General features: G+C 53.1%; 1 protein-coding gene across 8 annotated transcripts; it reads right to left on the bottom strand.

The window, feature by feature from the left end:
- Nucleotides 1–8,604: 8,604 nt before the first annotated feature.
- Nucleotides 8,605–16,261, bottom strand: BAK1 (BCL2 antagonist/killer 1). Of its 8 annotated transcripts, none has more exons than XM_077998629.1 (7): nt 16,048–16,261; nt 13,840–13,990; nt 13,578–13,678; nt 11,824–11,959; nt 11,331–11,474; nt 10,084–10,264; nt 8,605–9,957 (listed from the first exon to the last, which is right to left on the bottom strand). In XM_077998629.1, the coding sequence occupies exons 3-7, from the start codon at nt 13,645–13,647 to the stop codon at nt 9,853–9,855; spliced, it is 636 nt and encodes a 211-aa protein (XP_077854755.1). In that variant the 5' UTR covers nt 13,648–13,678; nt 13,840–13,990; nt 16,048–16,261; the 3' UTR covers nt 8,605–9,852.
- Nucleotides 16,262–16,519: the final 258 nt, after the last annotated feature.

Genomic DNA, 16,519 nt, shown 5'->3' with positions numbered 1-16,519 from the left:
AGCTACTCAGGCGGCTGAAGTGGAAGGATCACTTGAACCCAGGAGTTCGAGGCTGCAGTAAGCTGTGATGCTGCCATGGCACTCCAGCCTGGGCAACAGAGTGAGACTCTGTCTCGGAAAACAAAAACAAAAACAAAAAAACCTGTGGCCAGAGGCAGACTGTGGTACATTGATTGCATCGGTGGCTCCAAGTCTTCACCCCTCCCTGTCTCCACACACTCTTTGCCCAGTGAATTTGCAATGTCTTTCAAAATAGAAGCAGAGCCTATTTCCCTGCCCTCTTGAAGAATCTGAGCTTGGCCATGTGACTTGCTTTAGTCATTATGATGTCGGCTGTCCTGACACATGTAGAGGTTTGAAAAACTGGCCGGGCGCAGTAGTTCATGTCTGTAATCTCAGCACTTTGGGAGGCCGAGGTGGGCGGATCACCTGAGGTCGGGAGTTGGAGACCAGCCTGACCAACATGGAGAAACCCTGTCTCTACTAAAAATACAAAAAAATTAGCCAGGCATGGTGGCGCATGCCTGTAATCCCAGCAACTCGGGAGGCTGAGGCAAAAGATTCGTTTGAACCCGGAAGGTGGAGGTCGCGGTGAACCGAAATCGCGCCACTGTACTCCAGCCTGGGCAACAAGAGCGAAACTGTCTCAAAAAAAGAAAAAGAAAAACTCCCTGTGTTTCTGCTTCTTCTCTTGCTTCTCTGTGATCACCATGAGAACACACCCGAAACATTCCCAGGTTGACCTGCTGAAGGGACGTGAAAGACACATGGAAGAAAGCTGACTTGTTCCAGCTGAGTTTATCCTAAACAACCCTCAGCTGACTGCAAAGTTTTTTTCCGGACAGTGTCTTTTCTTATTATTTTATTTTATTTTTCTTTCTTTGTTTTCTTTTCTTTTTCTTTCTTTTTTTTTTTTTTTTTTTTGAGACAGGGTCTCACTCCGTTGCCCAGGCTGGAGTGCAATGGCTGGATCGCAACTCACTGCAGCCTCAACCTCCCACACTCACTCAAGTGAACCTTCCACCTCAGCCTCCAAGTAGCTGGGATTCGGAGCCACCACCCTGCACAGCTAAACTTCATTTTCTTTATCTGCTAAATGGGCATACTCCAAACACTTGTGAAAATTAAATAAGGTAAAATAAATAAAGAGTATAGTGCAGTAGCAGGCACACATACTAAAAAATAAAGTGCCTAAATATTTTCTTTTTCCTTCTTTTTTTTCCGAAACAGGGTCTTACTCTGTCACCCAGGCTGGAGTGCAGTGGTGCGATCATGACTCACTTCAACCTCTGCTTCCTGGGTTCAAGCAATCCTCCCACCTCCACCTCTTGAGTAGCTGGGACCTCAGGCGCGTGCCACCACACCGTGCAAATTTTTTTTGTTTGTTTGTTTTGAGATGGAGCCTCACTCTGTCACCCAGGCTGGAGTGCAGTGATGCGATCTCAGCTCACTGGGTTCAAGCGATTCTCCTGCCTCAGCCTCTCAAGTAGCTGGAATTACAGGCATGCGCCACCACACCCAGCTAATTTTGTATTTTTAGTAGAGACGGGGTTCCTCCATGTTGGCCAGGCTGGTCTTAAACTCCTAACCTTAGGTGATCCGCCCACCTTGGCTTCCCAAAGTGCTGGGATTACAGGCGTCAGTCACTGTACCTGGCTTTCTTTTTCTTTTTCTTAGAGACAGGGTCTTGCTTTGTTGCCCAGTCTGGTCTCAAACTCCTGACCTCAAGCAATCCTCCCACCTCAGCCTCCCAAAGTGCTGGGATTATAGGTGTGAGCCACCACACCCAGACTTCAAAGTCATTTTTTTCTTGCAAGGTGGGGAAAGGGGAGCAAAACAACTGGTTAGTTAACATCAGATTTCTTCAGTTTCTTTAATCCTTTGTTTTTGTTTAAGGATTAAAACAGAGAGAACTTCATTATCATGTGATTAAAGATTTAAACTGATCTTTTTGAGAAATTGGCTGTTATTTCTCTCTCATTTTTCAGAAGGTCGGATAACAACTTGGTTTAGCATGGCTGACTCCATCTTGAGTTTAGTTCTATCTGTTTTGGCCTAGTGTGTTCCTTCTTCCTTTCCTTCCCTTCCTTTCCCTTTCCCTTTCCTTTCCTTCTCTCGCTCCCTCCCTCCCACCTTCCCCCCTTCCCCCCTCCCTCCCCCCTTCCCCCTCCCTCCCTCCCTCCTTCCCCCTCCCTTCCTCCCTCCTTCCCCCCTTCTTCCCTTCATCCCTTCCTCCCTTCATCCCTTCCTTCCCTCCCTTCCTTCATTTGTCTCATTCTGTCCCCCAGGCTGGAGTGCAGTGGTGTAATCATGGCTTATTGCAGCCTTGAACTCCTGGGCTCAAGCCATCCTCCCCCTTAGTCCTAGCTAGGACTACAGGCTTGCGCCACCATGTTTGGCTAATTTTTTTTTTTTTTCCGGTAGAGAAGGGGGGTCTCACTGTGTTGCCTAGGCTGATGGCTTTCTATAATTTTTATTTAATAAATGAAATGCTCTTTCCAACTCAACAAGGCCATTAACTGGCCAATGAGTAGATCAGATCCCAAGGACCATTGGTGGTGAGAAGGGGAGAGACTGACCCACAGGGAATTAGCACTGGATGTTAAGAAATGGGAAAGCACATTGAAACAGAAAGGAGATGAGTGGGAGGAGATATTTCAGGTGAGAAGCAGATCCTGTAAAATGTCCTGTGGGTTGAGAGGAGGGGAGAGGTGGAAGGAGCTCGGGAGAGCTCAGAGTGGTGCCTGGACCATCTGGCTGTAGCAAAGGCAGGAGTCAGAAAAAAGTATGGAAAGCCACTGAGAAGGCCTTGAGTGCCTGCCTGAATATGTTGAGTTTGTCCAAGGAAAGATTTATGTGTCCCCTCCTCTGAAAAGCCTCCCTGGGTGCCCCCAGACCAGGCCAACCTGGCATATTTTTTCTGGGGCACCAAATTCCCTGCGTCCCATTTAGATAACTGCTTAATGCCTCCTCCTCTGTGGCTATGTAAGCTGCCTGAGGGCAGACCCTTCAACACACCTGTGCTCCCACCAGGGATGAGCAAGAAGGAGGTGAATGTAATGAATATCACGTACCTCATGGATTTTCAGTGGGGATCAAGACAATGTTTTGTGAAACCAGTTTGGTGGTGGTGGTGGTGTGCTGGGGACAATTTGAGCTGGGTGGGACCTAAGGCAGGGCCATGACCAAAAAATCTAGAAGTTGAAAATACACCCCACAGCCTTGGCAGTGGCAATGAGAAGGCAGAGATGGGGAGCTGAGGAGTGACTGTCTACAGGAGCGGCCTCTGACTCAGGGTGGCCATGAGCAGAGGGAGGCACAGCGGCTTTGGAGACTGGTGAGCGGCAAGGAAGAGAAATTCATGTGAGGCACGGACCTGCATCCTCCCTGCCCAACCCTGTGTGCTCCCTGCTCTCCCTCCTCTACCCTCTATAAGTTATTTTTCCCACTGGACAGCACCCTTCTGGGTCTCTCCATCGGGTACCTGGGTTTGAGACAAATTCCACAGCGTGACACAGCCTGGGAATAGGCTTTATTGGTGGAAGAGAAAACAACAAATCAGCAAGAGAAGCAGTATGGGTTCCCTGACCCTCCTCTCTTCACACTTCCCACCCTGCAGGGGGCAGGGGTTTGGGACGAGGAGGGGGAGGGCCCCTGAGCCAGAGCAGCTGGGTGCTCTTCCAGTGTGCATTCCAGTGGGAGGGGCTTCCTGCCATCTTTGTGTAGAGCTGGCATGAAAAAGCAACTTTGTCAGTGGAGGTACACCAGGCTGCTTGGCACCATGCAATCTAGATTTGGGGTGCCAGGCCCATTACTGGAGCGGTCTGAGAACACCAGCGTTTGAACATCCTAGGCCTGTGGACATCGCAGTGTCTCCCACTGGTGGAGGGGGCTGGGGAGAGGGAGAAGCATGCATTGAATACTCCAAAGAATCCCCAGCCTGGTGAACTGAGCATGGATGTGCCCCCTCTAGCCAGGAGAAGGAAGGGCTATTCCTAGTTAGCCTATTCTGCAGGCCACCCAGAATGAAAGTCGTGTTAAGACACTCACCTGGCCGGGTGCAGTGGCTCATGCCTATAATCCTAGCACTTTGGGAAGCTGAGGGGCAGATCATTTGAGGTCAAGGGTTCGAGACCGGCCTGGCCAACATGACAAAACCCCGTTTCTACTAAAAATACAAAAATTTAGCCGGGAGTGGTGGCATGAGCCTGTAATCCCAGCTGAAGACTGAGGCAGGAGAATCGCTTGAACCCAGGAGGCAGAAGTTGTAGAGAACTGAGATTGTGCCACTGTACTCCAGCCTGGGCAACAGAGTGAGACTCCATCTCAAAAATAAATAAATAAATAAATAAATAAACAAACAAATAAATAAATAAATAAAGACACTCACCCATTCCACTAGGCATCACAACCAGGAGGATCCCCCATGCCCTTACTAGGCTAGCGCTCAGCTTTTAACCTGCCCACAGCCCTTCTCACACATAGCCTGGTAGTAGTGTTATTTAGGTACCTGCAAATCTGTTTTTTTTTTGTTTTATTTTGTTTTGTTTTTTTAAGCAGACATGGTAACTGTCATCTAAGTGCCTCTTGTACTCTGATTCACAGCTTCCAAATTTCAGACACCAGACATGCCAAATTCATCTTGCCTTTCCTCAGTATGGCCCACCTGAGACTTTAGCAAGAAAATATTCACACTCTTGAGGAAGCCTAACCATCCACTGGAAATGAATTGGATAAGCTGCCCTCAGTGGAGTCAGAGGTCAGGTCAGAGCAGGTCAGGTTAGAACATGAGAAGGTTGGTAAGCCCAGTCCCACACAGTCAACCATCACAAAAGTCTGTGCCATGAACTTCACAGAGTAGGTTCGCCTCAAGGTTCAGTGGAGCCTTCAGTGTGTCCTTAGCCAAAGCTGTTCGGAACAAATTGTGACATTGGACACCAGGAATGATTTCAAGATTGCAAAGGAAGAGCTGAGATAAATGGAGCTAAGAGATGTATTGATTCATTCTTTGATTCCAACAACCGATGCCCACTCACATGTTACTCACCAGATGCCACATACACACTTAGCCACATGCACGTTCACACTCTCACATGCATCCATTTGGTGCCTGCCCACGTCCACTGCCAAATTCCATACTCCAGGTAAAGGGAGATTGTGTGGTTTCAATCTCTTCGGCTATGAAGTGGCTTTTCCTAGAAAAGTCCAGTTTTTGCCTGCTAGTCCATCACCTGATCTTGGTAATGGGGGTGGGGTGCCCCTTCACTGGATCACTCAGACAATATGCCAGGGATCTGCTTCAATAGGCCAGATCATTACTTTTTGTTCTTTCTCTCTACTTTTTTTTTTTTTGAGACAGAGTTTTGCTGTTGTTGCCCAGGCTGGAGTGCAATGGCACGATCTCAGCTCACTGCAACCTCCACCTCCCAAGTTCAAACGATTCTCCTGCCTCAGCCTCCCGAGTAGATGGAATTAGAGGCATGCACCACCATGCCCGGCTAATTTCTTGTATTTTTAGTAGAGACGGGGTTTCTCTATGTTGGCCAGGCTGATCTCAAACTCCTGACCTCAGGTGATCTGTCCGCCTCGGCCTCCCAAAGTGCTGGGATTACAGGAGTAAGTCACCGCGCCCAGACTTTTTTTTCTTTTTTTTTGAGATGGAGTCTCACTCTGTTTTTCAGGCTGGAGGGCAGTGGTGCGATCTCAGGTCACTGCAACTTCCGCCTCCCAGGTTCAAGTGATTCTCCTGCCTCAGTCTCCCGAGCAGCTGGAATTACAGGTGCCCGCCACCACGCCCAGCTAATCTTTGTATTTTTAGTAGAGATGGGGTTTCACCATGTTGACCAGGTTGGTCTCAAACTCCTGACCTCGTGATCTGCCCGACTTGGCCTCCCAAAGTGCTGGGATTACAGGCATGAGCCACCGTGCCTGGCCTGTTGTATTATTATCTAGTGAACTGAATCCCCTTTCCTCACATCTTACTTTTATATCCTAGGAGTCCAGTGCTTACTTTTAACGTGTCCAGCAACTGCTCAACACACCCCAGGAGAAGCTGGGTTTTGCTGATTCTGGTTCCTGACTTTTGGGCACCTCCAGCAACCTTCGATAACTCCCTTCTCTCTCTACACACACACACACACACATACACATATGCATGCACACATACACACACACACACAAAAAATCATGATTATCTTTATCTGTTCAGCTCAGATAGAATTAAATCCACATTTGGGCCGGGCACGGTGGATCACACCTGTAATCCTAGAACTTTGGGAGGCCAAGGTGGGCAGATCACGGGGTCAGGAGTTTGAGACCAGCCTGGCCAGAATGGTGAAACACCATCTCTACTAAAAATACAAAAAAAAAAAAAAAAAAATTAGCCTGGCATGGTGGCATGTGCCTGTAGTCCCAACTACTCGGGAAGCTAAGGCAGGAGAATCGCTTGAACCTGGGAGGCAGAGGTTGTAGTGAGCCAAGATCACACCACTGCACTCCAGCCTAGGTGACAGAGCAAGACTCTGTCTCAAAAAAAAAAAAAAAAGAATTAAATCCACATTTTACAAGCATCTTACAAAATGGGGCCTCCCCATCTGAAGTGCATACAACTGGAGCAGGAGGGGCACATTTTTGTCACAGGTGAAAAAAACAAAACAAAAACAAAAAAAACAAAACTAGTGGATATGGTGGTTTAAGTTTAATGAATAAATGTAAATTTATTTTAATGCATTCAGGTGACTATGTCATAATAATTTGTTCAATATACTGAGTGATTTTAGGCTAAGGAAGGATTTTTTCAAACGAAAGGGTTTGGATGGACACTCGGTGACTCTCTAATATATACTCTCCAGAGGAGGTAAAAACAAATACGTGAAGGTAAAGCGGCAGGATGGGGGTGGGGAGAATGTGAGGCTGTTGTGTGCAAGGAAGGGCGGGTATCCATACTGAAACTGCAGAACTAAGCAGGTGACAGCTGCACACCGCTCCTTTCCCTGGCCGGGCTGCTCCAGCTCAGTGACATCACAGACTGTGACGAACCCAGACGTATTTGGTGGAAACCAAGCCAGAACCTCAGAAGCAGCGCACAATTTGGATAGAAATGAGTTATTTTGGTTTCTCTTCCCTAATACCCGCAAAGCCCCTACACTCCCGTTATCCTCGCAGCCCCTGGCTGGCTGTGTCCGACCTAACAACTTCTCATCCCCTGGTTTCAGAACATCCTGGCAGCAGAATAGAGGGCGTTGGGGGGCGGGGCAGGCCAAAACTTTTTGGGCTGCCCCACCCATGCCTTTCCGGTTAGCGTTGCAACTCCTTAGACGAGTAGGCTAACCACAGCCCACCTGCCTTTCTTCCAGCGATGAAACGATCTGTTCGCCGGTCAATGCTACACGATGTTCAAAGCCCAGAGACTGGAGGGGGTGCGCCCCGGAGGCCCCGCCCAAAGAAGGGCAAGCTTGCGTGCTCGCGGCGGCGGCGGCCATCTTGGACTCGGGCAACCGCCCACCTCTAGCCTCTATGGCATCGGTCGGGGGCGGAGGCGACCCTGCACTCTGGGCCCCCTGAAACTGTGCTCGCAAGCCCCACATTGTCCTCCTGCCTCCACGTAAAACTCGAGCCAGTATCCTGGTGGCAAGTCTTCACTACTTGGGTGACTGAGAAAGCACCCGTTTCCTTTTCTGTAAATAGTAGTTTGAGCACCCCCACTCCCGTCTCCATACCTATTATTTGGGCAGATGATGAACTCTCAGCATAAAGCCTGGCACACAGTACGTGTTCTATAAATGTTGTCTGTGAGCTTTTCCTGTACACTGCGGGGTGCCTGGTAGCAACCACCTTCCAGCCACCACTGCCTGCAGCGCCGCCTTCTCCCTTTTCCAAGATTGCATTTGTACTAGACTCTGAAGACCTTGTGGAGGGAAAAGGGGCTTGGCAAGCCCTCCCCAGAAGGGTGAAAGTAAAGCTCACGAGTTCTCTTGGACTTGCATGTGACCGTTCTGGAAGGGCGTCAGAAACACAGACCAGGGTGCCCAGGACTGGAAAGACTGTAGATTTTGGAACATTTCAACGCCCCCATGCTTGTTATTTTTATCACCCCTGGCTGCGTCCCCATAGGGACTCCCAAGCAGCATAAAACTAGAATGAAAGCCCTGCGTGTGTGCTGACTGTGGAGACATCATGAAGGGGGAGCTGGGACATTGTGTCCCAGGCAGAGCTAAATGTGGGGGAGAAGGGCCTTTTGGACCAGCGTGGGTGGTAACCCCAGGCTGGGAGAAGAATTCAGCCCAGGTCTGAGGTGGCCTGTGGGGGTCCTCAGATATGTGCAGCTGCTCCACCAGCTCCATAGCTAAAGGATCTTCCAGATTCCCTAAAGGGTGGGAAACTGCATGAAACCCAAAGAGATGAAGGAAGTGCATGGGGAGGGGCTGAGGCCTTCCATCGGGCTGGGGGCTGCAGAACCATACTCAGACCTCTATGGGATTCTGGGGGCCTAGTGTGAGGTTTTTTCAGTAATAAGCCAGAAGCGTGCCAGGCACGCGCAGGTTCCCACAGTCTGGCCTGATGCAAAGAGGGGTAGCAGAGAATACAAAAACTACTAAGTCAGGGTGAGGGGATTGCACAGTTTATTTCCAAACACTCAGAGGATAGGGGGTGGCCTATGGGCTCCATCTGCCCCCCCCCCCCGCATTTGGCTGAATCAAGAACTTCTCCCCCCTCTCCCACAAGACCCTAGGCTGTGCCCAGTAGAGAAGGCACTCTAACCCCTACCCTGAGGAGAGACCTAAACAGGTGAGGAGCATGGAGGGTGAGGGGACAGAGTTCAAGTATTCACAGTTCCCCCATCTACACCCCTGGATTACACTGTGCCAGAGCCATGAGGGAGGATCCCACCTCTGGGATTCCTAGTGGTGTTGATAGTCCTCCCACTTAAAACCCTCTAGATGAACTCCCTACTCCTTTTCCCTGAAATAACAAACCAAGTCCTAAGCCCTGTAGTCGAGGCAAGGAGGGGCCTTAGCAGGCCACTCAACCAAGGCCCCCAGGGATGGGGGTGAGGTCCTTCACCTGTAGTGAATGGGTTGGGACAAGTGTCTATAAGGCGAGAGGAAGGGAGAGAACTGAGAGGACCTTGAGAGGCAGGCTTGGAGGCTTCTGACACCTAAGTTCAGACAGCTCTGGTCTGCGACTCCACCCCACCCCACACCCCAAGCCCAGAATCCCTGAGAGTCCAACTGCAAAGGCAGTATGGTCGGAGGGAGGAATGGGAGCAGGGGGAGAGTTGGGCAGGACCTTGGCCCCCCTCTCCTAGTAGGTCCTGCTCCTGGGACACACGATGCTTAGGGAGGGCCAGGACCAGGCTCAAGTCCCAGTCCCAGCTCTTAGGCTCTGATCTTCCATAACAGCTGAATCCTGGGGAACATAGGGTATACCCACCAACCCCCACACCCTAGACGTCCTGGCCTCAGGTAGAATGGTGGGAATAGCTCTCACAGGGTATTATAAAAAGCTAAAACCATGAAACACTTTCTGGGGAGAAGTGGCTCCCAGTCTCTTGCCTCCCCAAGTTATCAGTCTCCCCAGCTCCTAGCAGACAGGGCTAAGGAGGTCCCAGAGAGCCGAGGGAGGAGGCCACGGCCCCTGGGCCCAGAGAGGGCCCACTAGCACCATGCAACGTTGAGGCGCCTCTGCAGCCTGACTGGCCCCCACACAGGGGACCTCCAAAGCTGGAGTGCACACTTGCTAAAGCTTCTGTACTCTTGAGGGGGGACCCCTGCAAGGGAGCGGAGAAGGCAAAAACTTGGCTTAAGTCCAGGCAGGAGTCTGAGCTGGGACCCCAAAGGGCACCCTTGGGAGTCATGATTTGAAGAATCTTCGTACCACAAACTGGCCCAACAGAACCACACCCAGAACCACCAGCACGTTCAGGATGGGACCATTGCCCAAGTTCAGGGCTGCCACCTGCCGGGAGAAACAAGGTGGTCACAGAGAGGCTGGCAGAAAATACAGGCACCCAGGGAAGGGGCGGGGCCTGAGAGAGGGGCAGCCCCAACAGCAGGGAGAACATTGCAATCCTTGGATACTCACCCAGCCACCCCTCTGTGCAATCCACCGGGCAATGCAGTGATGCAGCATGAAGTCGACCACGAAGCGGGTCACCTGGCCCAGGAAGCCAGTCAGGCCGTGCTGGTAGACGTGTAGGGCCAGACGGTAGCCGAAGCCCAGAAGAGCCACCACACGGCCCCAGTTGATGCCACTCTCAAACAGGCTGTGGGTAGAGCATCCCATACCGTTGGTAGAGCCCCCAGGGAGCCCTTCAGCCTGCCTGGCCTCTCCCACCCCTCTCCCAGCTGAAAACTAAATATAGCTTGGTTGTGAATTAAGGCCACAGAGGCTACCCCAGCCTGGCCTGTATTTGGGAACAACCCGGGTCTCTGCGAAAGGAGAAAGCTCAGGGCCAGATGAGCTGGATGCCACTGCTGGGGTGTACGCTCAGGTGCAGTGGGGCACAGAGAGGGCAGAGGACAGAGCGAGTGGATGGAATCCGCGGGGAGATTACCTGTGGGTGTTGCTGCTGGCCTGGCAGCCCGAGAGACGGCAGAGAGAAAAGGACAGAGAAGATTAGGGTAGTTCCTGTCATCACAGTGGTATGAAGGCTGGCCTCTAAGTTCACGGGCTGGATATTTCAGCTCTGAGCACTAATTCTAAAATCCATCACTCCTATCTTCACCTCCCGCTTCAATCTACCCCGACACTGACCTCCCTAACTCTGGTGGTAGCAATGGCTAACACTTTGTAAGGAGGACACTGAGCTAAGCATATTTTCCCTATTTTACAAACCAGGAGACTAAGGGCTAGGAAGTTTCACAAAGGCAGAAGGGGCAAAGCTTGGATTTACACCCAAATATTTGGTGTCTTTAACCACTTGGATGCCAGATTATAGCAACTAGGAGCCATTTCTAGGACCTGGCAGAGGTTAGCACCCTTACCATCTTCAGTGTGATATGTGGTGTCAAATTGGAACCATGAAGGATAGCTGTGTCCCAGCTGGGCCGGGGAGCTGTGGGCGACATCCCCACCTCAGGCCCCCTCTAGAGTCCTGATCTAACCAGTCAAGTCCTTGGAGTCAGAGATCAAAAGAGCTGTGAGCTAATGCCCACAAGACGAGTCTGGGACCCCGAGAGAGAAAAACAGGGGGCTGAGACCACATGTGAGTTCACAGCAGACACTGGACACTGACAGAAGGCATCTCCCCATGCCAGGAGCGCATCATGCAGGCAGGGTATGGTGTGGTTGTGACAGGACAGAGGAGTGACTGGAGCCGGCAGGGGTACCTGGAGGCAATCTTGGTGAAGTACTCATAGGCGTTCTCTGCCGTGGGCTGCAGGTGCTGCAGCATGGTCTGGAACTCTGAGTCATAGCGTCTGTTGATGTCATCCCCGATGATGGCCAGCTGCCGTCCCACCTGCCCCATGGTGCTGTAGGAGCAGGAGGCAGGCAGGTGAGCGGAACCAGGCAGTCAGGGCCAGGCCTTGGCTCATGGCAGAGGGGTTCTGCCTGAGCTGTCCATGGCCCTGTGCACCCCTTCTTGGAGGTCCCCGACAATGTTCTAAGACACGAGTGTTGGCCTCTGGGACAAGGGGCGGGCATGGGCTAAAAAGGATACAAGGTCCTGGATGGGGGTGGGAGCCCAACATGAAAGAGGAGCAACCATGAGAGAAGGGCAAGACCCCTCAGGTCTCCCCAGCTCCCAGGACCTGCACAGAGACCCGTGCGAGCCACTGCCTCCCTGAAGATGTCCTTGTGGGCCCAGCGGTTGTAACTTACCTGCTAGGTTGCAGGGGCAAGGTGTCCATCTCTGGGTCGGCAGGGGCAGCCGCCCCTTCAGCCTCCTGTTCCTGCTGATGGCGGTAAAAAACGTAGCTGCGGAAAACCTCCTCTGTGTCCCGGGCTACCTGCTCCTCTGAGGATCAAAGCTGGGAGTCAGGGAGAGAGGGCCGAACCCTGGCAGCCCCATGCCTTATAGAGGGTTCGCTCTTCCTAAGGCCATAGCTGTCCTCACCCATGGAAAGAAATATCCTGGACGGGCACAGTGGCTCACACCTATAATCCCAGCACTTTGGGAGGCCGAGGCGGGTAGATCACCTGAGGTCGGGAGTTCAAGACCAGCCTGACCAACATGGAGAAACCCGTCTCTACTAAAAATACAAAATTAGCCGGGCGTGGTGGCACATGCCTGTAATCCCAGCTACTCAAGAGGCTGAGGCAGGAGAATCACTGGAACCCAGGAGGCGGAGGTTGCAGTGAGCCAAGATCGCGCCACTGCACTCTAGCCTAGGCAATAAGAGTGAAACTCTGGAAAGAAAAGAAAAGAAAAGAAAAGAAAGAGAAAGAAAAGAAAGGGCCGGGCGCGGTGGCTTGGCCGGGCGCGGTGGCTCAAGCCTGTAATCCCAGCACTTTGGGAGGCCGAGACGGGCGGATCACGAGGTCAGGAGATCGAGACCATCCTGGCTAACACCGTGAAACCCCGTCTCTACTAAAAATACAAAAAACTAGCCGGGCAAGGTGGCGGGCGCCTGTAGTCCCAGCTACTCCGGAGGCTGAGGCAGGAGAATGGCGTAAACCCGGGAGGCGGAGCTTGCAGTGAGCTGAGATCTGGCCACTGCACTCCAGCCCGGGCTACAGAGCAAGACTCCGTCTCAGAAAAAAAAAAAAAAAGAAAAGAAAAGAAAGAAAGATAATAAAAGAAAGAAAAGAAAGATCCCTACTTCAGAGCCTTAGCCGCCCTAGAACTTATGCTGTGTGGAGAGTTGTTCCAGCACTTGCATTGGGTCCTCACAGTAGCCCTGGGAGCAGGCAATCTCCAGATTTCAGGGGGAAAATGACACAGGGTGTCTAACGTGTGCAAGATCATATAGCCAGAACAAGCCGGGGAGCTGGGACAGTCCCGGGCATTTGGGCTCTTGAGTCTACGTTAGTACATCTCAGCTCCGCAGCCCTTTGTGTGCAGGGAAATGTGGGAAACAAAATCTGAAATTGTAGCCTCAACCCAGAAAAGTCACACAGGGAGATAGTGACAGACCTGGGAGCTGATTCCCAAGTCCAGGGAACAGCCCACCGTGGGGTGTGAGCTGGGGCTTCCCTGGCTGTCCCCTGGGAAGAAGGAAGGAGGGCAGCCATCTTACTTCCTCCCCAAGTCACAATAATTGCGTTCCCTGTTGAGCAGACCTGACTGGGTGATTGGCCAGCTTACTTCCTTATTTCTCCAGCTGGAGGGATACAGCAGCCAGACCTCACTCTACTTCCTGCCTCCCTCGCCCCTGACCCCGCCCTCTGCTCCGGTGGCACTGTGCCCACCTTACACTCACTTCCTGGCCTCTCCCAACCTCCAGGCCCTCCCCAGTCCAGACTCCTCCCCCTCCCAGGCTTAACCTTGACAGCAGCTTCAGCCTCTGAGCCCGTGGGTTCCCACCCACAGTGGGTGAACCGAGGTGAAGGAGCCTGCCTCTGAGTCCTGCTCCTTCCATCCTTATGACAGCACTCATGGTTATGGGATGGGTGAGGGGCAGGAAGACCCTTACCAGAAGCAGAGGGCAGGGCAGGCTCTCCGCATTCCTGCCTGGGAGGACCTGGGCCTTGTCCCGAAGCCATTTTTCAGGTCTCAGTGGAGGACGGGGTCAGCCTGCGGGGATGGGCGAGAAAAAGCAGAGATGGGGTGAGCATGGACCTGTGACTGGGGACCCCAGACAGGTTGCCATGTCCACATAGGAGAGAGGGTTCCCCATTCCCAGAAAGGCCCTCAGTCCTCTGGGACTTTGGCCAGGCTGGTCTCAAACTCCTGACCTGTGAGTCTGCCTCTGCTTTCCAAAGTGCTGGGATTACGGGTGTGAGCCACTGTGCCTGGCTTCCTCTGGGACTTTTTATTCTCACTCCAGCATGGGTCCCAGTGAAGTCTGCTGGGAGGAAACAACTTCTGAGCACTTCACTGGTGACCCTTCGAGGGAGACAGGGTAAGAAGGTGAGGCAGCCAAGGGCAGACTGAGGTATCTGCACCCTCGAGGAGAGTGTGGCTGCAGCAGTGCCCGCTGGCTCTCAAGCTCATACCACTCCTGGGGCAAGAGCCTGGGGGGTTTTAGCTGTTCCTGGGGCCTCCTGCAGCCCACCTAGCACATGCTTATTGCAAGCGAGCCACTGCCCAGCCAATGGCCCATGAAGGCTGCCCTCAGAGGCCCTACTTCCCTCTGGCTGGTCAGAACACACCTGTTTTTTAACTCTGGGCTGTTAGCCGCAAACATTTCCTGAGAGCCTAAGATATACTCTCCCACTTAGGAGCACTCTGGGTGTTGAACATTGAAAACTCACATGAACCCAGCAGGGTGAGCACCATCATACCCACTTTGCAGCCTGGAAAAGTGAGGCATAAAGAGTTGAGTGCCCGAGGTCACATCATTAGTGACGGAAAGTCGGGTTGTTTGTCTGAATCTCCATGAGTCCATGTACTCAACAAGCATTTAAGATTTCTTCTTGTTTGTGGACCTCAGAGGGTGTCCCTTCTCAGGGCAACTTTCCCTGTTTACCTCCTGCCTGTGCCTTCCTCACCCCTGCCTTGCAGTGACCGGAGGGAGCCCTCAGGATCAGGGCCTTCTTCGAAGCCCCACAACCTGCCTCGTATTCCCACCACACACCTAGTCTTCTGTCCCCAGCCAACTTTCCTCTTTGCCTGGTCCTGACCGCAGCACCAACGTGCTGTGACCCCTCATCAGGGCGTTTCCTGGATGTCAGCTGTTTCACTTTCAGTTTGCACCCCTCCCAGAGCCCCATTTCCCCAGGCACCCTCCGGCCCTCAGAAGGAAAGCGCCCTCCTCCTATCTCAGAGGGAGGGGGTGTGCAGCCCCACCCTGGGCCAAGCACACAGCCCCACCCCCACCGCCCAGGGCCTGGGGACCTTCGCCCACCCTCCTTCCGCTAGGCCTGGGAGTGTTTTCGAAACTGCCCCAAGAGCTCTCGAGAAGGGGTGGAGGAGGACTGGACCACCTGTGCCCTCACCCAGCTCCCCACTCCTTGCTCTGCCGGACACGGACAGGGCGAAGGCAGACTCTCCTTTCCTCCACCTCTAGGGGCAAGGCCTTGTTAAAACAGAACTTTGCAGCCGGGCACAGTGGCCCACGAGGTCAGGAGTTCAAGACCAGCCTGGCCAACATAATGAAACGCCGTCTCTACTAAAAATACAAAAATTAGCTGGGCATGGTGGCGCACGCCTGTAGTCCCAACTACTCGGGAGGCTGAGGCAGGAGAATCGGTTGAACCTGGGAGGCAGAGGTTGCAGTGAGCCGAAATCGCGCCACTGCACTCGACCCTGGGCAACAGAGTGAGACTCTGTCTCAAAAAACAAAAAATAAAACCCCCACCCCCCCGGAGCTCCTTAAATAAGATGGCCTTCCTTCTTCCCCAGTCTCCAGAACCCAGCACCCTCAGGACAGTAGGGCCAGAGGATGCTGACGGCACCCCCAACTCCCTCTACCAACAACCCAGGCTCCTGAGGGGAGCAGGTAGAGCCTCAGGACACCCCCCAAGGCCAGCAACCTATGCTGACTCAGGCCTAGCTCTGTCCCCCAATCCAAGTGGCCTAAATTCCCGGTGAGGGGAGCCACCCCCGACTTCCTGGGCTTGCTGGGCCCTGATGAATGTTCCCCAGGGATACATGCCTGGCCAGGCCCTGGACCCAGTCTAGGGATGTTGGGCAGCAGGAAGCGCTGAGAAAGTTCTCTCTCTGCCCTTGACCTTGGCTCTGACCTCCACCCCCATCTCCCAGACTGTTAAAGGACCCAGTTCTCACAGTTCTCCGGCATCCAGGGCTGGGGCAAGAGGGGAAGCTGTGAGGGGCAGCCAGAAGTAGGCTTGCCACGATCAGGTCCCCAGCCGGGCAGGCGGACCTGCCCAGGTAAGCTTTGAGCTTCCCCTTCCCCACCCGGCTCCTGGCAGGCTCCCTGCCCCACCCTGGGGCTGGGGCTGCTGAGATTTGGGAGGACGGGCAGGACCCTTCCAGCTTACCTGCCAGGATCCTGGCCCAACCCGGGTGGCTCAGCAGGGCAGAGAGAGAGGTCCCGAGGGGCTGGCGGCTGCTGCTCCCAGGGGCTGAGTGGGAGCTCGGCTTCCAGGAACAGGCGTCAGTGCATTCCTGGCATCTGGATGTAGCCTTTGCTTGTCCCTGTGCTGCCGAGGGACCCGCGAGACTCCAGTGATCATAGAGGTGCCAGCGGCAACCGGCTCCAATCAGCTCCCTCTAGAGGAAGTTGCTCTGTGGCCACCGGATGCAGACGCACAGGCCTGCAGCCCGGAGGGGTGATCTGGGTGGGCCAGGCCCAGGAGCAGCTCCCGCCCACTTTCCCCACCCCACCTCCCAGCCAGGCAGAGCGGCTGTCAGTGGCCCACTGCTTTTCCCATCCCTGATTCTCAATCCTTGTCTTTGATCTTCTCCCCCATCTCTACATCAATCAATACCAATAAAAAACCCAGGGTGAGA

This window comes from Macaca mulatta, chromosome 4 (assembly GCF_049350105.2).
Source record: "Macaca mulatta isolate MMU2019108-1 chromosome 4, T2T-MMU8v2.0, whole genome shotgun sequence".
In the NCBI taxonomy this organism is placed as follows: domain Eukaryota; kingdom Metazoa; phylum Chordata; class Mammalia; order Primates; family Cercopithecidae; genus Macaca; species Macaca mulatta.
This window is presented reverse-complemented; position numbering and strand designations above follow the sequence as displayed.

Bases quoted from the DNA above. Each gene is read 5' to 3' on its own strand.
- BAK1 (XM_077998632.1), bottom strand. From the start codon at position 13,647: ATGGCTTCGGGACAAGGCCCAGGTCCTCCCAGGCAGGAATGCGGAGAG. The intron at 11,960-13,577 runs GTAAGGGTCTTC...TTTGATCCTCAG, and splicing joins TGCCCTGCCCTCTGCTTCTG to AGGAGCAGGTAGCCCGGGAC. The intron at 9,958-10,083 runs GTGAGTATCCAA...TTCTCCCGGCAG, and splicing joins TTGCACAGAGGGGTGGCTGG to GTGGCAGCCCTGAACTTGGG.